The 25357-nt window shown below is 39.7% G+C and overlaps 1 protein-coding gene across 1 annotated transcript; it reads right to left on the bottom strand.

Moving 5' to 3' along the window:
* Positions 1 to 307: 307 nt before the first annotated feature.
* Positions 308 to 24153, bottom strand: Nup37 (nucleoporin 37). The gene is made up of 9 exons (XM_051206305.1): positions 23940 to 24153; positions 19095 to 19219; positions 16118 to 16190; positions 14439 to 14533; positions 6847 to 6937; positions 2888 to 3069; positions 2486 to 2536; positions 1308 to 1401; positions 308 to 552 (listed from the first exon to the last, which is right to left on the bottom strand). The coding sequence occupies exons 1-9, from the start codon at positions 24093 to 24095 to the stop codon at positions 439 to 441; spliced, it is 981 nt and encodes a 326-aa protein (XP_051062262.1). The 5' UTR covers positions 24096 to 24153; the 3' UTR covers positions 308 to 438.
* Between the last annotated feature and the right edge of the window lie 1204 nt (positions 24154 to 25357).

Raw genomic sequence — 25357 nt, 5'->3', positions numbered from 1 at the left:
TTACTCTTGGCAACCCATTCTAGATCCAAATTATAGCATACTCATATCCCCAAACTGGATCCCCAAATAGAACTTTGTTTTTACATCACTTCCTAAGTTGAAGATAACAATTTTCTGGGTTCCCAATGTTTTCATCTCTGACAATTAGGAAAAGTATATACACCTCAAAGTGTAGAGGCTGGGATGTACAATATCTGTCAAGGTGTTCCTAGTCATCTTTTCTTTTGAGCTAAGCTCAAAACACTTGGCCCATGTACACACACATTTGGTGTGCCACAAAGAACAACAAGAACATATTTTTCAAGTCTTTTGTCATTTTATTTATTAGAAAAGACAACTGAGACATTTAGATTTACAGTATATTTGATAGAAAAATAAGGGTTTCTCCAAAATATATATTAAAAATACAAAGTGTAGGATCAAAACTACAGAGGAAAATCATATTTCGGTCACCCAAAACAAGAGCTTGTGGTCTCCTCCAACTGCACACAGTGGCAGTGTTCTATGCCAGGAAAGACCAGATCCGACAGCTACAGAACCGGTGAGGATGGGCTGAAAATACGTGAAGAATTGAAGAAGCACAGTGAATTCTCAACTCAATAAAAGGAAAGCTACTCTCAGGAGATCAAACAGACAGTACAGGGTTCCTCTGTCAAATATATGGGCAGAAAAAGAACTATAAAGCAGTGGACTCTTTGCCAGCCCCTAAACTACTTTTATAAGTATGAAATGGGACGAGAGAGAGAGCTCAGTGGCAAAGGGCTCAATGTCTACGCTCCACATGGCTGTCCACAACCATCCCTAACCCCAGTTCTAGGGGATCCAATGTCCTTTTCTGACTTCCACAGGCACCAGGCATGCATGCTAAACACTCATACACAAAGTAAGAAACACTGAAAAACTATGTTTTTAGTAGAAGCATAATAATGATAAAATACACATTATCTACTTATACCTGACTTGACTAAAAACCTAAGCCACCTATGAATAATGGGTAGAGTACAGAACCAAATATCTTTGAGCCTACACAAACCAAGCAAACAAAATGTACTTAGAGGATAAAATGCAGATAGAACAGATGAAATATGGTTTTTATATTAATTTTGTGGAAAAATAATCTGTTGCTATTGGTGATCAAAATATGAAAAAGATCCTTTCAGTTTTTTTTTTTTTTTTTTTTTTTTTTTACATAGCAGACATAAGTATCTTCAGTTACTAATTGCAATTTGGGATCTATAGATAGAAAAGTCAAAAATCTAGTTTAACAAAAAACTACCCATATATGCCATGAAACATTTTCATATTACCTGAGAGTGTCCTAAATGATGAATTTGAAACTGACTTGCCATTTTGCCAGGATATCCAGTGGTTGCGAATAAGTTTTCACTAATTGCAGACCACCTATGAAATAAGAAAGTATGGCAATAAGCACTGTCCTGCAGGCAATTATAAGTTTTTCTAAAACAGGCTACATTTGTCAGTGCAAAAGCAGTAATTTCATAATTTGAAATTGGTTAATATGGCTTTCCATGAAGACTTCCAGCTTATTTAGTTATGAATATTTTCCTGCTGTGTATGAGTCACTGGAGTGCGTTATAAAATTATGCAAGGTTAACACGGTCTCTAAAGATGGAGGGAGACACAAGGCATCAGCAATGTGTGGAGATTCTGAAGAGCAAAACAGTTGTGATCTGTCATGTGGATGCTGAGATCAAACCTAGACAGTCTGGAAGAGCAGCCAGTGTTCTGAACTGCCGAGGCATCTCTCCAGCCCCGTTTATTGACATTTCATTTAAATTCATGTCAGACACTTGTGTTTAGGTCACTTGGGATGGCATAACCACTTAGAGTATTCAAGCCTTCAAAGTATCTCAAGGGAAATTTCTGTATTTCCCTAACCCAGGAGCACTAGTGGAGACATGACAGATGACTGGTACAGTCAGTATGGAAAAGAAGGCATAAAAAGGCAGTAAGTGTCTGGTATCAGGCACAATTAACTGCGTAACAGCTCCTCTGTCCTGTGTCTACACCAACTGAATCTCAGCCCTGTTCTGCTGGTGTCCAACTCTAGCGGGTAAGATATAATCGGCCTAAGAGCCACAGCAATCCCCGACAAACATGGGGGGTGCTCCATTCTCTCCTTACCTTTGGCAATGTGGCACCAGACTAAGATACACACCCAGTATCTTCTGCTCCATTCTCTCCTTACCTTCGGCAATGCGGCACCAGACTAAGATACACACCCAGTATCTTCTGCTCCATTCTCTCCTTACCTTCGGCAATGCGGCACCAGACTAAGATACACACCCAGTATCTTCCACTTGTCTCCTTCCTACTGCCTGAAGACAGGACCTCTCACTGAGCAAGATGCTCACATTCCTCACAGGGTGGTGAGCTCGGACCCACCCATCTCCACTCTCCAGCAATGGGGGACGGTGCTGGAGATTGGAACCCAGGTCTCAATGCCTGAAAACCAGTACATTACCTAAATAAGTGTGCTCGATCCATGTGAACAGGTCTTGTCTCTTGAGGATAACTACAAAACAAGAGTTTGCATTTTGCAAATTATGTGTTAGATTCAAGTAGACAAATTTTAATAAAGGTTTTAAAGGTTTTTTTCCCTTTGAAGTCCAATAAAGTTAAGCTGCAGCAAAATTCCAATAAGCACTCAATTGGCAATAGACAGGAAACAACCAACATGACTTAGAGTCACTCTAGGGTACCACGGGGTCAGCGTTTTATCTCTTTTCTAACATTCCCAGAACTACTGCCCTTCTTTAGGAGAGACTTGTTTTCATTGCAAATGGAGACCTAGTACAAGAATGGCCCAATGGCCACTGAACCACACATTTATGGAATGTAAGAGATGGATACACTAAATAGCTACCTGGACCGCGTGATATCCCAAATCATCCAATCATTTCCTGCCACAGCACCAACTTTGAAGGTGTTTTTCAAGCACCAGTGTGCTGACATTAATGGTGTCTGCTCTGACTGAAGAGATAAAATTGCCTGTTGGGCCATTAGATCATAAAACCGGATCGTTCCATTCTTTTCTGCAACCATCAGCTGTAACACAGGAAGGAAGAAAGGAACTCCATGTCATCTAATTACTTAAGTTTGAGAAAGAGGCAAGAGGTTCAATGTCATAAATACACACACACACACACACACACACACAAAGAGAGAGAGAGAGAGAGAGGTCAAATTTGAGGTTATGAAATAGTATCAAATACAAAAACACGACAGAGGAAATTGACAGAAAGACAAAAAAAAAGTTAAATTAAATGTTAGGGTATGAGCTTTGTCAGGAGGAAGAAGAAGATTAATACTATAGGAAAAGCTATCTTTAACTAAGTTATGAAAGGCCATCATGTTATCTTTTGACAGGTGATTTATGTTACACATGAGTTTCTATTGACAGATAGAAGGCAGCAGGAACAGCCACAGAAGACAGACAGGTAGCTCTCTTATTTCTGGAGATGCGAGGATCGCCACTGAGGAACTAGAAGATGGACCAGTGCTGGCTACCACCGTGTCCTGAAGTTTACCACCCAGGTCCTACCTCTCTAATGTCTAAAAGAGAAGCTGACACAGATGCTAATGGAAATAAGGCCACCACAGAGATAAACCACATGCCCATCTGCCAAACTTGCTCTTGCAAAGCCAGGTCCCAAGCTTACAAAGTATCTGAAGGAAAAGGCTAATTCTGCCAAGAATGGGAGGGAGCAACCTTGCAGAGCTTGCAGATGAGGAAACAGAAGGCCGACGGCGCTGGAGATGCAAATGAAGCATGTGGATTGTTGATAATTTGCCTTCTGTTGGCTACAAAATTTGAAAAATATTTTAAAATCAAGTTGTAAAAGAATGCAAGCTCCTCCCTTTAAAGCTACACTGCTGCACACAGAACCCTGCACTGCGGGTGAAGAAAGCACGTGCTGCTGACAGACTGTTCCCAGAGCCAGACTGAGGTATGGCGGGAGGGCACCTCTCCTGCTCGTTGTGACACTTTTTCTTGAACCACAGGATGAGGGATTCTGGATATGAACATACACACTAGTGGGAATGCGGGAAAACTCAAATTTACTTTTATGTCTTCTTCTCCCTCCACCATCAACATAGACTCAGTTATCAAAGGCAGAGTTCTGTTGGCGTCTGACCTCTTAGAATTGGCTTAGCCAGTGCAGGAGATCCGGGCTTTGCTGTGCCTCACAGGCACACTGCTCAACCAAAAGACACCGGGTTCCTCTGTAGCATGCGCAGAGCTGTAAATCTACTGGTGGTCACTCAATCTGAAAAGGACTAAGGTGGATCTTTAGATGGGTATTTTTGCCATTTTCAACTCCTGAATGTCAGGGTTGGCTTATAAAATGTTGTCAAACATGATGTGAAGGTTAATACTGATTGACAGGGCATAGAACTGCCTGGGAGACACACCTCAGAGTGATCAGCCACCCAGATTAGGCCAGCTGAAGTGGGAGGACCCACTCTGGCCCTGGGTGGCGCCATTCCATGGGCTGGGGTCCTGGACTACACTAAAAGGGAGTGAGTTGAGCACCAGCATTTATCACCCCCTGCCTGCTGTACACAGCAGCAATGTGACCAGCAGCCTCCTGCTATCATGACTTCCCTAAATGATGAACTTCTTCTTGAACAATAAATCAAAGCCCTCTCTTTCTCAGGTGCTTTGGACAGGCTTTTGTTGTAGCAACGAGGAGAGCAACGAATACACAAACCTTAATGAGAAATGGCAATCCTCACTTTAACCTTCCCTACACAGAACCTTAAGTATAGACTTTACTCAATTTCACTGTATCTTTCTAATTTTGATAGTTCATATCTGGAGGGAGCTTGAAAACTGTTGTATACTGTTAATGACTGCCTGTGTCTTGTTTGAAACACCATGATGGTTCATGAAATATACCTTTAATGGCATGGAAAAAATAGTCCTAGGCTTGTTGTGCAAAGCATCTAGTAAATAATGTGCTTTTCTTACATCAAGAAAGAATGGCTGTTACTACCTAAATAATTCCTTGTTCTCAGAGTCCAATAATTGTAGATGTTTAATAAACTAATGTTATCAATATATGAAATTCAATTTTACAGAAATTACAAGACCCATGAAAGCATGTTCTCAGGCTATCAACTATAGTAGAAAAGTCAGCAATGTTAGACATGTCATTAATAGTTGGTGTCCAAAGGTATGTTTTATCTCTTCTGTAAAGCTTGTTCTTTCTGAGAACTATAGAAAGGTGAAGACATCCCTGAAAGTGTGAAGTACCAGTAAGGGATGGAAAGAGTGGGAAATGGCATCAGAAACCCTGAGTTCTAACATTCAGTGTGTTGAATGGCTTGGAGTTTGCTTTTTGATTATTTACAGAGTGAGGGAAAACAATTCACAAGCAGAATGCAAAGAAAGTTGACAGAATACACAGAAATCTGTATCTATATCTATATATAGAGAGATATTCAATAGGACTAGTTTCAAAAAATAAGTGACCAGTGGGGACGGGGGAGAAATAAGTGATCAGCAATGTGAAAATTATCTTCATTTTAGAATGAAGGAAAAAAAAAATCCACGAATGCATTCAAAATAACCACTGGTAGCTTGAAATAGAATTGGTAACTACATGAAATTACAGATTTGGACTAAGGGATGAAATGCACTTTGATGACCTAACCCTCCCACACATAAAACCACAGACAAGGTGAAATCTAGATCTGCATTTGAGAGAGAACATGAACTTGAGTTTGACTCATTTACTTAGCATAGGTTTCGTCTTCCATCATTTCTCTCCATGGCTGAATACTAAAGTCCAATTGTGTACATACACGACATTTCCATTTGTTGGCTATTCTGAAGAGTGTAGCAGTAATCGACAGACATATTTATGAAAGCACATGTACACACATGTACATAGGCCACAGAACACATGTGAGGGAGCGATGGAGGCATCGGAGGACAGAAAGGAATCCCGCAAGAAGGCAGGAGATGACAGTGACCAACAAGAACAAAACCTGTTTGCCATAATGAAATCCATTAATCTGTATTCTAATTTCTGAGAAAGCTAAAAAAAAAAAAAAAAAAAAAAAAAAAAAAGGAACATGCCCAAACATTTTGAAATAAAAGATAAGAGATAGCTTTAAATAATATAATTGTCAAGAGAAAAAGCTTTACTCCAGCAGATTGGCTAGATTAATCAACTCTATCTTTTTGTTACAAAATTGAGGACACATCAGTGAACAGAAAAAAGCATGAAGATATTAGAGACCTATGAAAATCAGGTGCCAGAAGAGCGAGTGTGGTTACAGGAGGCGCGGAGGGGTTAATTTGGAAAACATACTGGTGAAAGAGAACACTTGTTGAATGGCTCCTGTTTTCACCATGAGTAGAGCAGAGGCTAAACAGCAGTAATAAGAACTCAGTGTATCCTTAGAATTTGAGGAAACTTTAGTTTGAACTGGAACTGGGTGCCACTAATACAAAACAAATGTGCCTTATGACATGGACACATCTTGTTTAAATATGGCTCAAAAAACATGGATTTAACTTCTGTTTTTTGTTTTCTTAAACTGCATATTGCTAACTAGATTGAGTACCAATTCTTTGAGGCTGTAATCTGCCAAAGGCCAGGAAAATATATTCTGCATATATGAATGATGGCTGCAAAAAGTTCAATAATTTTAAAAGAACCATTACAGTGCTGACTCTGTATTAACCGGAAAGTGTTTGTGCTAACTTGTTTCTGAGGTGGAAAGTCATTGGGTATTTTCTTTACAGGTATAGGTATTAGACTTGTGCATCCTTTACACTTGGCAGGGGAAAGCTAAGTTATAGTTACTAACCTTAAAAGTTTCCTCAGGGTGCCAGCACACACTCATTCCAGGAGAATGAAGAAGAAAATGAGCTGTCTGCTTCCCTTCCAAGCTCCAAATCCTAATAAAAAGAGTTTGATGTTAAAGACTCTTGATATATCATTACCAAAAAATAAACAAATGAAACTTTGATAAATGTATTCAAAGCCATGAACTACAGATTATTACATACATTTGTATGTATAAACATCTTTGAGAAAACTAAAATACTGCTGTTGGAAAATGTCAAAGTAGCATAAAGAATCTAAGTGTCACCACGCTCAATTAAGGAAACAAAGTAGTAGTATATTTTCTAATTCATCTAACACAGTAACATTAATTATGTAGCCACTGTAAGCAAATCAATGTTTCTAGGCCATTAATCAGGATGCATGCCTACTTAAGTCATTTCAGTTAGCAATTGTTCCTATCAAGGGTGCTTAAACACACACACACACACACACACACACACACACTCGCGTAAAAACACCCCCACAAAGACATGCATACATGCGCAATCTCTACACACTATCCTTCCCATTCCAAAATAACATGCAAAGAAGCAAGTATGAAGTGACAGAAATTTAGTGCATACCCATTTTTCATAAGCCTTACTCCCTGTACCTTTCGGCGTATCTTCCTCATCTCCTACAATCTCTGGTCTGGCTGAGTATGCTAGTGTTTTCTCCCCTGAGCTGGCCATGCTTACCAGTTACCAGATGCAAGATGGGTTGAAGAAACAGGCACAGGTTCTTTCTATCAATTACCATCAGCTTACTCACAAATAGGGTTTTTTAAAAATCTCAGTAGCTTTTGAATCTCAGCAATCTCAGGCATGGCACTGTCCCCAGGAACTGTGCTGTTTGGCTAGCTCACGATTCTCACCCAGCCACTGTCAAACTGTGCTGAGTAGAGTTAGCACGGCAGGAAACATGTGTCTGATGACTGAGGTGGCAAAGCACCCCCAGCACCCTGGCCCTAAAGTGAGCACACTCAAAGCTAAGGGGTGCAACTCAGTGGGTCCCTTCCTCAGCACTACCCAATAACCAAAATCAAAAGCATGCATGAGAACCCTCCACCCTTTTCTGTAGGGTTTATACACTTCCTACTTCAGGGCTCTAAAGGAGTTTTAACAACTTAGGCATGCAAAGGAGGTAAAGTTTATTTGTAAACTGAAATATCATAGACCCTTATAAACTAGCACATATATGTTTTCAGGATCACCTACTTGATTAAATATTAGAAGCATATCTTTTCTGTTACCAAAATACACTTTTCATTTATTTTAACTATATGAAGGAGACAGTTCCTGATTAACTCAAGATGCAAATCACCCAGAGTTTAAGCTCTTGTCCTTTGATACCTAGAGTGAGATGAGACATTAAGGCAAACTAAGTCTTTCTTCTTATTGCCATTTCCCCAATGAAGTACTGAGCTAGCGTATGTTTTGTCACTACTGGAATAATAGAAATTTGTTTTCTCAATTCAGTGAGCCTCACTAGAGGGTGGACTAAAAAACATGCTCACTTTTGATTTCATTTTTAAAATGAATTTGATTTCTGTTGGTTATTATATAAATTGAGCCAAATTATTTTCATGGTGTTTCCCCCTTCAAATAAAGAAGAAAAAAGAGGTGAAAAATAGAGATAGTTATGAAGATAAGTCAATTAACTAAATATACTGTGGTCCAGTGAACCAAATCCTAGCCTAATTTCAGCAGTATTTTATCCTCATCAGAACCTGGTGATCCTTTAAACAAACAAACAACAAAAAAAGAGCTAGCTCAAACACGAGGAGGGCCATATGGATTATATTTCAGAGGGCTAGGATGCAATGATTTATGGTTTGTAATTATACACTGATTCAATAATTCCCAAATGTTGCATAATCTCAGTATTAAGTATGCAAAATACAACAAATTGGACTAAAATAAGTTATCCTAACCAAATTAGCTGCAGATGGTACAATTTAAGTTGTTACGTCTTATTTCCCTTTTTTGATAGATTCCATAATTAAGTCCTCTGAAATCCTTTGTGGAGCTCAACTCATTTTCTATCTTTACCAAATGGTTCATCTAGCAAATACATTAAGTCCATCGGATAATGTCACATTGGGTTTTCTTTTTTTTCAAAGTATATCCCACACACAAATGGTACATGAACCTTAAGTGCACAGAACTCAGCATACACTCACAGGGAACAGCAGTTAAATCTAAAGCAATCCCACAGCACCACACACTCACAGGCAACAGCAGTTAAATCTAAAGCAATCCCACAGCACCACACACCACAGGCAACAGCAGTTAAATCTAAAGCAATCCCACAGCACCTCACACCACCTGAGCTCTTTTCAAGTTGTGCTTGCCCAGTCTGTGACAAAAGGTAAAAAAGTCACTATTATGGCTTCTAACAGGGTGGCCTGTAACAGCATAAAAATAAGGCCACATGGAGTGTACTTCTTGTCTGGCTTCTGTTACCGATCCTCGCATTCTAAGAAAATGTCTAACACAATTTATGCTGCTATAATCTCTCCACTAATTTCAGATCTCTCAGTTCAGTACACCACAGTGAGTATTCAGAATGTTCCCAAGTTTTTAGCAAAAAGTCACTGTAACACTCTTGTACATGTCTAACCTTAGTGAGTACAGCCTTCCATATAAAACACCCCTAACCTCTTTGCAGTACACAACCATTCCCACAATCCCTACTGTTTGCTTAGTACATGCTCAGACAAGGGACTGGTAGACCAAGTTTAAAAGACAGACTTTTGTCAAGTTAGCTATAATACACTTTATATAGTATAAAATAATATATACACACACACTGTAAAAAGGTAACATTTTCATCTTGTGCTCTAATAAAAAACCATCACTTGTCTGAATGTCCAAAGCTGCAGTTGTCCAGATGATCTTAGTTTGTAAGATTGACTTCTTTTCTAAGAGGATTATTTTTTAAATTCTAGATTGTGTGTGGGGCCTGCAGAAGCTAGAAGCATCATATTTCTCTAAAGCTAGAGTTACAGGTGGTTTTGAGCTCCCTGAAGTGGGTGTTAAGAAGCAAACTGTTCTCTACAAGAACTGTCCTCTACAAGGGCAGTATGTTCTCTTAACCACTAGCCATCTCTCCAGGCCCTAAGACAGAGTTCTTAAATCACTGTTCTTCCCCTGCATTTGATGTTATTTCCCTGGTCTATGTGTTTTTTGTTTTGTTTGTTTATCAGTTTGGCACACGCTAGAGTCATCTGGGAGGAGAAGCCTCACTTGGGGAATGTGTTTTCTTATGAATGACTGATGGGGGCTCACCTATTCTGAGTTGTATAAGAAAGCAGACTGAGCAATCCATGGAAAGTGAGACAGTAAACACTGTTCCTCCATGGGTTCTGCTGTTGTTCTCCACTCCAGGTCCCTTGACTTGACTTCCTACCCTGACTTTCCCAATGAGTATGGCAGAGAGTTTAAGCTTTTACCCCCCAAGTTGCTGCTGGCCGTGGTGCTCTATCAACGAACAGAAACCCTGACTGAGATAGTAGAGGCACAATATGCAACAGACTCCTGATGAGGGTTCTTCCCATGTCCCTCTGTGAGATCTCTGGGAAAGCTGTTTCTTAGAGGCTTGTCATGTGCAGCTGTTGTATGCTCATGTATCCAAGATGGATTATGAGTACTCTGCCTAGCAAAGCACTGTAAGACCTAAAACTTTGCTGTTAGTTATGTAAACTGACAAAATATGAAAAAGAAAGCCATCTCAATGAAACGAAGTTGATGGCAACTAATTAATATTAAAAAATCTAAATTAGGTATGTGAGACAAGCAAACATTTTTTTAAATGTCATCATGTTAAATGTTAAATGTCATCACCTATTGACACATTTTGAATTAACTTTTTAAACCATGCTGTTTCCACTGCAGACACTTTATTATGGTAGTTTGAGTGTCTCTCTCTCTCTTGAGAGAGAACAAGAGGACATTCATGAGAGGTGGGGGGAGGGAGGGAGGAAGTACACACAAGAGCAAGAATACTACAATGGCACTCAGTGGTTAATAACCTAAGAGAAAGGGCTTTGCCCTAGGATCAAATGAATCTTTCTACATGTGCTGGGTATTAAAATGAGTGGCAGGCATGATTTTAAGACGGTTTCCCAGCTTTCTGCTTTTCTAATAGTCCACAGCAGATAAGAAGACATTGAAATCTGGACATCCAGGTCTTAACAGTTCCAAATTTATTTGTCAACCCCGTTTTTTAAAAGTCTGTTGGTGCACTAGAGAAGCTCTAGTCAAGGAGTAGGAGGACCTCCCGACCCTGTGGCAGAGCACTTGTCTAGCAAGTCTAAGGTCTTGGGTAAGATAAGATCCCCAGCACCGCAGTGGGAAAACAAACAAATAGCATTCTCAGTACACATAAGCAAACTCATTCGAAGAATCAGCAAGTTTATAAAAGTATGGTGTAAATGCTGTCAGGTTAAATTAGTATGGCCAAAAAGCCAAAAACTATATGACAAGGACAAGTGCATATATGCTGATACAGCACCATCTTCAAAGTGGAAAAAACAAACAAACAAACAAACAAAAAAAAACGGCAGTTTTCACTCAATTTGAACTGTACTTCCCATTCCAACACTACCCTGTAAATAGAAATTACATTTAGCTGAACATGGAGGAATCAAAAGTAACTGTGTCTAAGTTTATGAATTATACTTTAGTTTTTCTATTGTTTTGCTAAAATCATTGCCTCATTTTAGGCTGAGTGCTTTTCAACATAATGATACATTTCCTAACATATGGTATTAAAATGTAATTGTCATATAATTAATTAATTAATTAGAGGACCCCACAAATTGTGTGTTGGCATATGAAATATAGATATTTTCACGGATCTTTTCAATTGACAATTGGTAGTAGACGTTGTTTGAGAACTCTAGAGGAATTTTCTGTATAACACACTGTTCCTTTTACTTGTTTATTCTCTATTTCAGCTGGCAGCTCACTGCCTGCTAGAAAGTGTGTCTCAGGACATTTCTGCTAGCAAATGTTTTTAAACAACAAACAAAAGAAGGAATGGGTGACATTAAGTGATGCATCTGTACCCATTAAAGCCAAAATACAAACCACACTATTTCTAAAAGACACAACTACATCACATGAGTCGGGGTGCTGACAATTAAACAGAAAAGAACAAAAGTAACAGGGCAGAGAAGCAGTTGTAAGGATGAGAAGGCATTTTTATAATGTCCTTGTGTACAAGAATGGGCCCTCCTATGGTAACAAGAAATGCACTTTTCGTTGAATTTGTTGTGCTAACAAAACGAAGATTTCCCTTACTTATCCATCACCAAGTAACTCACATTAGATGACTAGAGAAAGTACTGGTGTTTCTTTACTGAAGACACAGTAAGAGGAAAGTGAGACAAAAGGACTTAGTGCTAACACATCTGGTTTTAGGGCAAAGTTCACAGGTGGGACTCTCAGAATAGAAACCCCAAATCTAGGAATTAAATTACCAAATCTTCAAGGCAGCTTTTGTCAGTTACAGTTGTGTACAACTTTTGCTAGATGACAGCCTGAACTATAGAAAAGCCTGGCAGCTATGTAAAGCTTAAAAGTAGAGACAACTAAGTGGTATGATAATTTGAAGCAAGGATTTTTTTAAAGGGTATGTCAATATGTCAGATTTTCAAATAAACTCTGAAGTTAACATTAGAACTGAGTTTTATTTTTTTCTTATTTTTTATTTCATTTTACATTACAACTCACAGTTCTCCCTCCCATCCCTCCTCCCAACCACCCCAGTTTTATTTTTTTTAAATACTGACATTTACTAAACAAACAGTATCAAAAACTTTAATATACTTCCAATATTAATGATGAAAGATATGGATTGCTCGTCATAGAAGAATTAAAAGATTAAAGCTGAGAATTGTGTGTGCTTCTATTTTATCTTTAATTAGTATTCACTCACTGAATTAATAAAGGTATGCAAATGTGATCTACTTTGTAGTATATTTATTTCCTGAATTATTTAACCATAATAATGAATACTACATTATTCTGATTTCACTATACGCTGGGAATTATTTAGGCATTGCTTATGTGTTTATGTTATTGTTTTTTGGTTTTTCTAGACAGGGTTATCACTCTGTGTAGCTCTGTAGACCAGTCTGGCCTTGAACTCACAGAGATCCGACTGCCTCTACAACCCATGTGCTGGGATTAAAGGTGTGTGCCACCACTGCCTGGTGATTACTCTTAAAGAATGTTACATTGGCCTATCTTCAGAAGGCTCAGTTTCCCCTTGCTACTTCCATCAAGGACTATCTCAAAATATTTCACATATTTCATGGTTCCAACTGAGAAGAGGGAGGAGAGAAGCTCCATCTTAATAATGGATCCTAAGAGCCTTTCAAATGTATGTAAACAGACTGGCCATGACAAGAACTGGTTCGGGACGCAGATGAAGTGGAGTACTCTTGTTCTCTTGAAAGACTACACTACTGGTTCATTGAACATCTTAGGTCATCATTCAGTATGCCCAACCAGTTATTTGATCATACTTGTACATCCAAAAACAAAAACCGAAACAAGAAAGGGGCTAGAGAGAGGGCCCAGGTTAAGAGTACAATACCGTTCCTGCAGAGAACCTGAACCCAGTTCTCGGCACCCATACCAGGTGGCTCACAAATCCTGCAAGTCCAGTTCCAGGTACCTAACGCCATTTCCTGCACTCTGTAGGCACACCCCCCCACCCCAACCCCACAAATGCACAAAATTAAAAACAATACAATTTTAAAATAAGTCTCATTTATTTAGGAAAAAGTTACATCCTAGCCTCCTCCCATCCTAGCCAGAACAGAACACGAGACCTTTAACCCTGCATGTTTCACTGAGAAATGAACAGCATATCACGTGCCTCATGCACGAAGTTGATTTTTCCTTCATCATAAATTTTAGCTACTAGTTTTAGAGGTTAAGAGGTGAGGAGAAGAAAAAGGTTCCTTTTGAGTCGTTTGTAATTACTGTAAGCATTGAGTCTATTCCTTTTGTATCCCCAAGTACTAAGTGTTGACTATACTAATGTGTTCAATAAATACTTGTTCATCTGACTTGTTCTTCCAGAATGACACTGTTCCTAATATTCAGGAACAGCTGTGATCTGGCACTGACTAGGAATGGGATGTTCTGCATTAATCAATTTTTCAGATAACAAGTTTAGCCCATTAACCACTTCAACACAGGCTGGAGAGATCGTTGCCCAGTTAAGAGTAAACCCAAGTTTTCCTCCCAGCTGTCAGATTGGGCTGTTCACAATCACCTGTCACTCGAGTCCCAGAGCACCTGACACCCACTTCAGCCCTCCAGTGGTATCCACTCATATGTGGAAATACACTTACATATGAGAAGTGTCCGTTAATTGTATGGAAACTTAATTTATTGGTTTTGGGGTATTTGTGCCACATCTACAATTTTAAAGAAATAAATTTCATTTACGGTATCTCATGGAGCCCATACAGATTATAATTTCCTAATCTTTAAAATGTTTATTAAAATGAAATGACAATTCACAAATGTGGCTGTAACACAAACAGCATACCTGCAGGTGTGGTCATCACTTACACTTGCAATTTCGTTGCCTTCCTTGGGATGGAACACCAAGTCATTAATGAAATCTGAGTGGCCCTCTAAAACCTGGAGAAGGGAGAGATCAGTAAGGGAGCATGGACACCGTCTCTAGTATCTCTATTTAATATTTTCACACTGTAAGTTTTTTTCAAAGGTTTTCCAGACAGGGTTTGTCTGTAGCTTTTGGAGCCTGGAGCCTGTCCTGGAACCCGCTCTGTAGACCAGGCTGGCCTCAAACTCACAGAGCTCCACCTGCTTCTGCCTCCCAAGTGCTAGGATTTAAGGCGTGCTCCACCATTGCCCAGAGTACTTTTTTTCTATAAATATATTTTAAGAAAGCTGCCATTTTAAAAGTATGATTTATACAGCCACTTTCCTAGGAGATTATCTCAGAAAGAAGTCAATCATTCAACAGTCTTTCTTTTCTAGTATGTATTTCTTTTTTAATATATATATTTATTATTTTTTCTTATTTTACATATCGATCCCAGTTCCCTCTCTCCTCCCCTGCTCCTCCCCTTCCTCCCCTGTCTCCCTCCTCCCCTCCTCCTCCCCCTCCCCTCTCCTCTTCCTCCCCTCTCCCCCTCCCATGCCCTCTTTTAACTGCATCTGCCCTCATAGCTCCTCTATGTCCAGTTTTTACATAGAGTTCAAAGAAAAATTGAAGTTGCGAAATCATCTACTTAAAACTCCCACCTTTATTGAATTCTCATTAAATTAATTATATATTTAAGGACATACACACTGTAAAATGATTATAGCAACAAAGCTAATCAACCCATACTTTTTAGGTTCACCTTCTTCACTTATGTGTATTGTGAGAACACCCAGGACCTACTCCCCCGGCAAAACTTGAAGAACAGTAATTTACTTTTGTAATTATCAGTGCACACGCCAGGCTCATACTCCCTCCACCGCCACTCCGTAGCCCTGCCTGCACTATTCTGTTCTCAGTATGCGTCCCTTGACGTTCTATTTCATTCGGCCCTCACTGCACCCATCTGTAAACTCCTCCCTTCTTTGCTGTCCGTAGCATCCGGAAGTGTTATATTTACTACCTAGCTTCTTCTAACAACCTAGTTACTGGGGTGTAAAACAGAGTAGATGAACCCTAAATTGTGGACTTTAAAGACACGGTGAGTCATAACTGCCAGCTTTCCTGGCTCTTGAGTTAACGAGCCACAGGCCGTTGGGATGATGGGAGAGGACCTTAGCCCGAGTGGCTGGCAGCAGCTGTAGGGCGGCCCCTGGAAGAAGCAGTGTTGCCTCTCAGCCTGCCCTCCCTCCCGGCTGGTGACCAGGCTGCTGCCGCCGCTGTCCCTGTTCTTTGCTGACACAAAGTGCCCATATGATCTCACTAGAATCTTCCAGGCCTTCAAGACCACTGGGACTACTGAGGTGTCAAACGTCACTGACTGAACAACAGGATCCCCAGCCCCTTTGCCACTGCAGGGTGACCCTGCTCCTATTAAAAATGCAGTCAATCTAATAAACCCACTGTCATAAAATATATTCGTTCTACTGCTTTTGTTCCTCCAGAGAATTTCTGACTAACTCAACAGCCTAAATTAAAAAGTCATTTTAAATCATGATAAGTACAATTCAAAAAGCAAAGAAAATGGACACACTTCAACATTTTTACTTATATACCTTATATTCATTTTTGTCTTGAAGATCTGAAGTGAAAAGTCTAATCTTCATATCAGCAGCTGAGGTACAAAATCTGAAGAAAAGATAAGCAAACAAAGCTATTTTCAGCCTTTGTAAACTGAAACCCTCCACCTACGCCACCTTTGTCTCCAAGTCATCAAACCTTATCAAAACTCATGACGCTTTCTAGAATTGGTGGTGGTGGTGGGATGCAGGTTATTTCAGTTTGACTAAAAATGTTGCAGCCATTAAAGAAGGCAACAAATCCAGTGTTTTATTCTGGAACGCACAAAATGTTAGTACATTCTGGACTTGTGTCTTCATAAACACAGAATTTCATACTAAGCTGGCATGGAATATCTTGCATTCACTGAATTTCTGTTACTTTAGGGGTCTGCAAGTCATCCTTTAAGAAGAGCAGAGAACCTCGGAGAGCTGCAAGATGATGAGCAATCTGCTCTCTGCTACTATGAAAGAAAAACAAGCAGGGAGCAAAAGTGCAGGGAGTCATGAGGAGGGCAAGAGGCAAGCAGCAGAGGCGCCGCCCACCAGGCAGGCAAGCAGCAGAGGCGCCGGGCGCCTTAAGTGTAAACCAGAACCTGACAATGAGAGATTCTAAGTCACACCTCAGCCATTTACAGAGCCCACTATGCACTCACAAAGAAAATTCTATTTATTTCAGATAGTCCTAATAAAGCAAAAACTACAGCACATGACTATAATCATATATAAATCTGGGGTATCCAACTTCTTGGCTTATTTCTGTCTTGGGGAAGATATTAATATATAAATATTAGAAAAAGCTACTGAGTGAACAAGTCTGCTGCCACAGACAAGCAACAAGTGTTCACATAATAATCCTACTTATTAAGCACCTGTTTGCAGAGTTCTAAACCATAAAGTAGGTTCAAGTTTGTCACCACTCTTAAAGAACATGGGCATATCTAGGTAACACAACATCATTTTCTATTTTCTTATTATAAAAGTAAAAGGGCAGCAGTAAACAATTAGGATCACTGACCTTGTAGCTGAGAAACCATAGCATCAGTACTGAAGACCTGCTTCTATTACAACCCTCTAGTGCTGGGATTAAAGGCATCTGTTACTCTTTTAGATTGATTCAATCTCATGTATCCCTGGGTGGCCTTGAATTCAGAGAGATCCGTCTGCCTCTTACTCCTGAGTCCTAGGATTAAAGGTTCATACAGCACTGCCTTGCTTCTGGATGCTAGGATTAAGGTGTGTGCCTGGCTTCTATGGCTTGTGACTGACTTTTGCTTTCTGAATCCTCAGGCAAGCTCTAATAAATCATAAATAATATATCTCTACACTTAGCTGCTGAGCCATCATCTCCCCAGCTTCCTGTTCTTCCTTAATATTAAACATATATCATTATCTGTGACCCAACAATTCTACCTCTAAGAGAAATAAAACTCTGCCTCCACTAAAGCTATATAAAGGTAATGAAACTATAGTTATAATAGCTAAAAACTGCCCTGTGTCCATTATAGAAAAATGGACAAACAAGTTAAAAAATAAAAGGAATGTGGAACGCAAAAGAGTTGAGGCTCAGAAACCTCAAGCCTGTCATAAAAAAAAAATATGTATGATTCCACTGATGAAGGAACAATGGGCAGAACTAAGTGCTGGTCCCAGAACTCTAATTAAGAGTGGCTGTGGCAGGGAACAGGGTTCAGGTACTAACTGGGAAGGGTTACAAAGAGCTCCTGGGGGACAGAGAAAGGCTGTGTACAAAAGCGTACAGGTTAAAAGAGCTGGTAAAAACCGCCTGCTTTGCATATGTAAAAACTCACGGAAGGCATGAGTTAAACATGCCAGGCACAGTGGTATGGGCTGCACCCCCAGTGCTGGGTACACATAAGAATGAGGGTCCTTGGCTCTACTTGGCCAATGAATCTGGGCCACTTGGGGAGCTCCAGGGCAATGACAGACCCTGAAGTGGATGGCATTACTAAGGATGATATCCAAAGCTGTCCACCAGCATCTGCACCTACACACACACCCACACCCACCTACCCACACACTCACACACACTGAACTAAAGTATATGCACATGTCAAAACTTAGGCGTGTATTGGTATGTGGGTATGTGTAGGTACCTGTGGAAGGCAGTGGCATCAGGACCCCCAGATCAGGAGTTACAGGAGGCTGTGAGCCATCTGATATGGGTCCTGAGAGCTGGATTTGGATTCTCTGAAAAAGCAGTTTATGCTCTCAATTCTTGAGCCATCTCTTTAGCTCATCACAATTTAGAAATAAGTTGTTCCCTAATTAAAAATTAAGTTAGTTCAACAGTAGCTAACTTAAATTTAGTAAGTGCTGTTTCCCAAAAGACAAATCTTTTAGCGCTGACATTAGCAGGAAACAAGATGAGGGATTTGTGACACACCGTAAATAACCTAGTAAGGCCTCAGCAAGCTTCAGCACTTGATTTTTTCCCAAAAGCAACTGTTATTTTTTAAAAATGCTTTCTATCAAAACTGAAGCCGATTGCCTAAGCTAGTGATGTATGTTCTGCTAAACATGAAAACAGGATCTTGGTTCACATCTGTGGTCAGAAAAGCTGTACTACTCTTTCCAAAACGTGTTATTTTAGCCTAGTATTTTGTTGTTTTTTTATTTTGTGTGTGCTTATATGTACACACAATGGCAGATATGTGGAAGTTGGAGGTCAACTTGCTGGAGTTAGCTTTCCTTCCATTAAACAGCTTCTGGAAACTGAACTCAGGTAGTTGGGCTTGGTGGCAAGTGTTTACCCACTGTGTAATTTTGCCAGCTCTTAAGTGGTACTTCAATACAAAAAGCACAGAATCTGTGAGTTCTTTGAATGATTCTGAGGAAACTCAGGTAAAGAGATTTGTAGTTTGGACCAGATACACAGTCAAGGCTTCAGCCCACTTGGAATCACTTACCACGAAGGACATTAGTAATTCTGCAGAAACATGTTTAAACTTACCTGACTACTGGAGGCAGTGAATCGAGTTTGGTTTCTGGGCTCCACGCTATGCCATCAACTCGTACTCCATGGTGAAATGTCCGCAGTGTTTTGTACTGAATTCCTTCAATGTCTGCTTCTTCCTCCTAAATGTATACAGTAAATGTTTTGATGTTATGAAAACAATAAAATACTTTGAATTTCATCTTAACCAATAATTTATCATGAGGCATGCATATGCTTTTGAAGAGTATAAAAAAAAAAAACCCTAGATACCGAGATCATACTCATTTATAGAATTAAAAAAGAGTATCTGGGGCTTGAGATGTGGCTTTAGTTTCGTCTAACATGTACAAGGTGCTAGGTTTGATCCCAGCACCCTGAGGGAAGGGCAAAAGAAATGTAAATAACAAACAAAAACGTTGTCAAGCCTCAGTTACAAAGAAAGACAAAATATCTCTTAGGCAAAACAAAACCGTGAACATGTTATACTTCACCTAGGAGACATTTTGCTTTTAACAGGAAATATACTGCATAACAATGAAAAAAATCAAAATCTAGATAAACGAGTTATACATAGATTATCAACTGATAGATAACTGAACATGTACTGAAGTTTTAAGTACGTGGAAAATCCTTTGAATGACAACTCATGCTTCCAAATCAGTGTTATTTTCACAGTATGTAACTTACCTGTCCTATTAGAGCCCGGGAACAGGGAATATAAATAAAGGTATACTGATTTAGGGTACTGGTGCATGGTGGTAACACTACATAGAAAAATTGGGAATTAGCTACAAAAATTCCAAGAAAGAAAGGCAGTGAGGGAAGACACTTAGCCATCTTCCAAAATAATTCTAATCTCCTGATTCTTAGACTTACAAGGGTCTATTTTATGCATTTCTTTACACATTTCCCAGTATACTCTCATATCTACCTGTGCTGAATCCCAGTAGATGTACTCAGCTTTTGAGGTCCTAGCAAAGACATTTCATAAGCATCCTACCCATGTCATTACAAATTCAAACACCACTTGAAAATAACTTTAAATTTCAGGCAAACTTAAGTTAACAAAAAGAGCTTTTCCATTAATCAAAGAAGTGATTAGAAATACACTTAGTCAGAAAAGAAAAAAAATTGACAAACTTTATTCCTTTATAATCTGTGTACATTACAGCTGTCTAGCTACCGGATATGCCAAGGCAGCAGCCACTGAGCAGTTGCAAATGGAGTCTAAGAGCTTAATCACAGCTGAGTTCAGTCTGACTTAGTGCTATTTTCCCCACACTTTATAAATCTAAAGATGAATTTTTATATAAAAACACATTATTGTGCTACTGCAGCCAGAGTGATGAAAAGCGGGTCCTGTATTTGTTACTGACATTGGTCATGGGATTATTGAGTGGTCAGAGGGATAATGAAATCACAGGAACTGCACAGACTAAGCTCTATGTATTAGCAGGAAGCCTTGCCCTGCCCCTGGTATTACCATGTGTTACTGAGCCAGCTAATGAAAAGAGCAGTGTGTGTGTGGTATAGACAGAGATGAATGCTATTTTTGGTCCCGTTCAGGGTGTAGGCAGTATTGTATAGGCAGGAAATTAAGAGACTTTGGAAACTTGCTGTAATAGAAATGATTATACAAGGCTCCAGCAATTTGAGGTTGAGGAACAGCCCAGTTTGTGGAAGAGTTATTAAAGGATTTGAAAGTGGTAGTAGGCCTTTCTACCACACCCATTTAGAGCCACATACAGAATTTCAGTAAATTGAGGCTGATTTATCTAATGAAACTCTTACCTTTATATTCAAACATCTGAAAAAATACTAAAAAAGAAAGCTCTCTGAACACTTCCAATGAAAAAGAAGGGAGAAGCAGATTAAGTAGTAGATAGGGCTACTAGTGTTCTTAACATTAATCCAGAGTGTCTCCATGTAAATTCTACTTGATGCCCTAGTTCTGTCTCTGGAAGTGTAGAGAATAAGCTTAATTGCATGATGGCAAGCCTTGCTATAGCCATCTCTATTAGGTAAACACATTCAGAGCATATTTAGCACCAGTCTTGAAGCAACAACTGCAAACAAATGGAAGTGATAAGTCAAATTTTGCTGGTCTAATACCTCTCCCATATGAGTTTTAAACAGTTTTAATGAGGCTCTGAAATTTGTTGTCAAATATACTATCTCCTTTTAATCAGAGTACAATCTGAGAAATAAGGATTATTATATAAAGCATAATCAATTTATAAAGAACTGTGCTATCTGAAAAGGTAGCCAGTACCCATATAGAACCTAAGATATTTGGAATGCAGCCTTACTTCATAAGGCATAGAATATACACAAAGGTCTCTATTAACATATCAACTATAAATTAATAATGTTTATGTTGACATATATGAAGTTAAAGTACTTGTTTGAAATTAATTCTACCTTTTATTTTTATTGTATGTGAGTGCATGTGTATGTACACGGGCTATAGTTCACATGCTGAAGGCAGAGGACAACTTTTCGGAGTTGGGCCTTGTTTTTCCCACCATGTGGACTTCAGGGATTGTAATTAGGTCCCAAGGCTTGGCAAGAAATGCTTTACCAACTGGACTGTCTAATGGTCCTACTTTTATGTTGTTACCATGGCATCTAAACTTGTATTTGTGGCTCATATTATACTCTTAACTGGACAGTATTTAACTAGCTCTGTTTGGCTCCCTATTGGTTGACTCAGGTTAATATTCAGGTGACTAAAATTTCTAAGTCATAATCTGCCCTTCCCAGTTCTAAGTCTATTGTCTTAAGACTTAGTCATCTTTATTAAAGTTTTGCTTGTTTGGCTTGGTCCAATCTATTAAATAATGTCTGGATCTGAACGTAGAGTTTGGCACATAAATGGAACCAATAAATACTTGCTAAATGAGGTTGGTTATCCAAAGGATTAAGGTATCTTTCTGTTTCATTTTCTCCACAAAAGTAATGTACTTACCTAAAGCAACGTTCTCATTCAAGTCCAACTAGAGACTCGAGTGGACAAGCTGTGAAACTTCATCTTTATTGGTCTTTTATAAAGAGGCTTTTACCAGAGGGTACTGCTTCAGGGATCTATTTGGGGAAAGGGTCTTTACCAGCTTTTTATTTTCAAATTTTCTGGCCCTTAGTATACTCATGACTTTTGGACAAAGGTGTAACAATCAAGAAGTCTACCATTGTCTACCATTTCTACTCATATTTCTGGATACTTAAAAGGACAGCATGAGCGGGGGAAACTGTTCTGTTGAAACCATGAAGACCGTTCTTTTCTGATATGCACAGGAAAATGGGTTCAATTTATGCAAATAGTTTCTTATAAGATATGAAATTGGATGATATGAGGCTTGAAGGTTCTAAGTTGAAAGAATGGGAACATCCAACAGAATTTGAGTAGATGAACGAGAACAGTAATTTGTTTTGGGTCTCCAAGGGCAGACTAATGAAAATAAATTCTTCAGAATATTTATATTATTGACTTATTTTGAACCGAAACATAATGGGTTCGACAGAAGAACAGGGTTTAGAATGAAGTCTAATTCTTGTTCTCATTTCTCGGTCATGCAATCCCCTAACATTTTTGAAATAGAATGGACACTCCATGAGGAAAGGGGTAGTCAGTATTTAACTCTATCTCTAACGTTAAGAACAGAATAAGACCCTTCCTCAGTTTGTCATTTTCCTTCCCCTAATTCTCCCCCTAGTATTCCCTAATTGCACTCAAACTAGATATATTTATCAGCGTTTGGAAACACAGTTCTCTGTCCACATCCGTTAATTTAGAAAGCAATGACAGTAATCATGGAAAACTCAATCCTCCCACATGGGTTGCCTGACTTTTCTGTACATTAGTGGCCCCCACTGGTGAACAGTTCCTAATAAGCCTTTCTTAAGACAATGGCTACACTGTTTGTCTGAGTCACATGACTTGAGATTCTGATAGTCCAGCTGAACTTAGGTCAGGTGTCACAGAAATATAGTTCTTAAGTATTATTTTGGTAAACAAAGAATTGCAGAAACTCCAGAGGGTTGAATCTTTCCTGCTAAGCCTCTCCTACATATAACCTAGGTTTCCTGTGAGAAAACATGGTGCAGGCCTCTTGGGAGCAATTTTTCTTTGATGATTAAATATGAGAGTGTGACTGTCATTATTGCCCATATCAACCACAACTAAATACACACATGGGCTACAATGTCAAATGCATTCTGGGAACTTTATACTCACACACTATGTCTTACAAACTGTATTGAACATCACATCCCTCACAGTTAAGAGAGGTTAATTATGTAAGGAAGGTATAACGCTAATCAAGGACAGCCATTCAAAAGTAAATGTCCAGGCACTGTGGCTCCAGAATTCAGAGAGCTATAAACTGCCTGCTGTAAATATAATTCTATACTTTGCTATTCTACATATATGCTGTAGATATAGGAACTGTGAAAGCAAATTAATAGGAAAGCTGTATTACAAAAGCTAAAATTCTTTGGAAGAATTTTTTAGAATTTCAACATTACCCTGTTTCCTATAACATAGTACATAAATTTGATCTGGATTGCATTTAATTGGACTTTCTAGTACATGTAAACACAAGTGTGTATTTTCAGCCTTTGTAAGAATATTTCACTCCTAATCATTAGGGGAAAAAAGAGCTTCATATTTTTCATTTCCATCACCTATTTAATGTTTATACAACTATTAATTGTTACTCCTGGGAAAGTTTTTCTCTATGGATCAAGCCTTTTTTTTTTTTTTTTAAGCACAACATACTTTTAAAAGTTTAGCTCTGGTTTGTATAATGTTGTTATTGATAAAATATTGTCACCATCATTCTGTGCAGTTTGTGGACTAACCTGAAACGTACACATGCCAATAACCACGTAATTACTGCCACCATATGCAATTAGATTTCCTGAATCCCCACTCTCAAAGGGATTAAATTCTACCACATGTACATAATCTTCACAATCCACAGTGTAGGCAGCATTTCTTGTAGCATCTTGCTTCATCTTGTATCTCAAAACTTGAGCAGTTCTAGGAACCAAATAGCCCTCTTTTGGCCGTCACGAAACTGTGGATCACAAACAAAATTGAAAACTGTTAGCCATTCAAGAGAAGACTCAAAATAAGGCTAGGTACTGCAGTATCTGAGGTAGCTCAAAAGAGAATTCTGCTTATATTCACTAACACATAGGTTGTATTTATATATTTAACACTTGAAGGCTGAATAATGTTTAACAGATTTGTAAGATTATTAAGTAAAAGAGATACAGCACTGTCTGCAGTTGGCATGGTTTGCATTTTACTGACATTATCGGATCTACCAGTTCCATAACAGTACCAATAGTCCCCATTTTGCCCAAGAAATTTGCCAAGTGAATAAATGGGGAAAGAATGTAAAAGACTTAGTATGGATTGGGCCCAAACGCTAGCGAAGGCATAGATACATACACTTGCCTTTGTCAAGACTATGCCATATTGTTTTAATTACATGACTTCTAATATTCTAGTATCTGACACTCCAGCCAAATCCCCATCGAGTGTGAGATGAGCTGGAAACTCCTACTCCTGCGTAAAGGGACAGGGAGTCCGAGACCCTTGAGGGATAGGATGATCCAGGGATCGTTCCGAATCGGCGCTAACCCATGCAATAAAAGGAGCAGATGCAAAATACTGGATCTGGAGTGATGTGTGATACAAGCCTCGGCCTGTTTGTAGCGGGATAAGATAGGTTGTGTGCATTCCCACCACGGGGTAATTTGCAATTCGTTAATGAAAACGAACACATCAAACACCTCTTGAGTATCACAGTAACAACCTCAATAAGTGAGCCTTGCACCCTGGCCCCGTGCTGGCGTGAGCAGCAGGCGAGGGGTCCGCCGAGCAGAGGCCTGCGGCGTGCAAAGGACCGGGGGCCGGGTGCGATGGCAAGCCCGTCTCCTGCAGGTCATCGGAGCCCGGCGTGCACAGTGCCAGGGCCTCCCTCGGGGGACTACCCACTCCCACCCCGCCAAGCCACACGGAAGGGTCCCGGGGGCAGCGGCGCAAGCTGGCGGCCCCAGGCCCGCACTCCGTACGCACCCAAGGCAGCGGGCGAGGCGACCTGGACGCAGCTCTTCCGGCCGCGGGCGGCCCCGCGGCGCTCGCCGGCTCTGCTTCCGGGTCGGAGGGCGAGCGCGGCGATTGGCTCCCGGGTCCTGCCGCGAGATTTGAAACGGACGCGCGAGCGTCGGGCGTCCGGCATCGGCGCTGAGCTGCGGCTGCCCCGGGG

Source organism: Phodopus roborovskii, unplaced genomic scaffold (genome assembly GCF_943737965.1).
Source record: "Phodopus roborovskii unplaced genomic scaffold, PHOROB, whole genome shotgun sequence".
NCBI classification, from domain to species: domain Eukaryota; kingdom Metazoa; phylum Chordata; class Mammalia; order Rodentia; family Cricetidae; genus Phodopus; species Phodopus roborovskii.
Note: the sequence above shows the minus strand (reverse complement) of the source record. Positions and strands in the feature narration are given on the sequence as shown.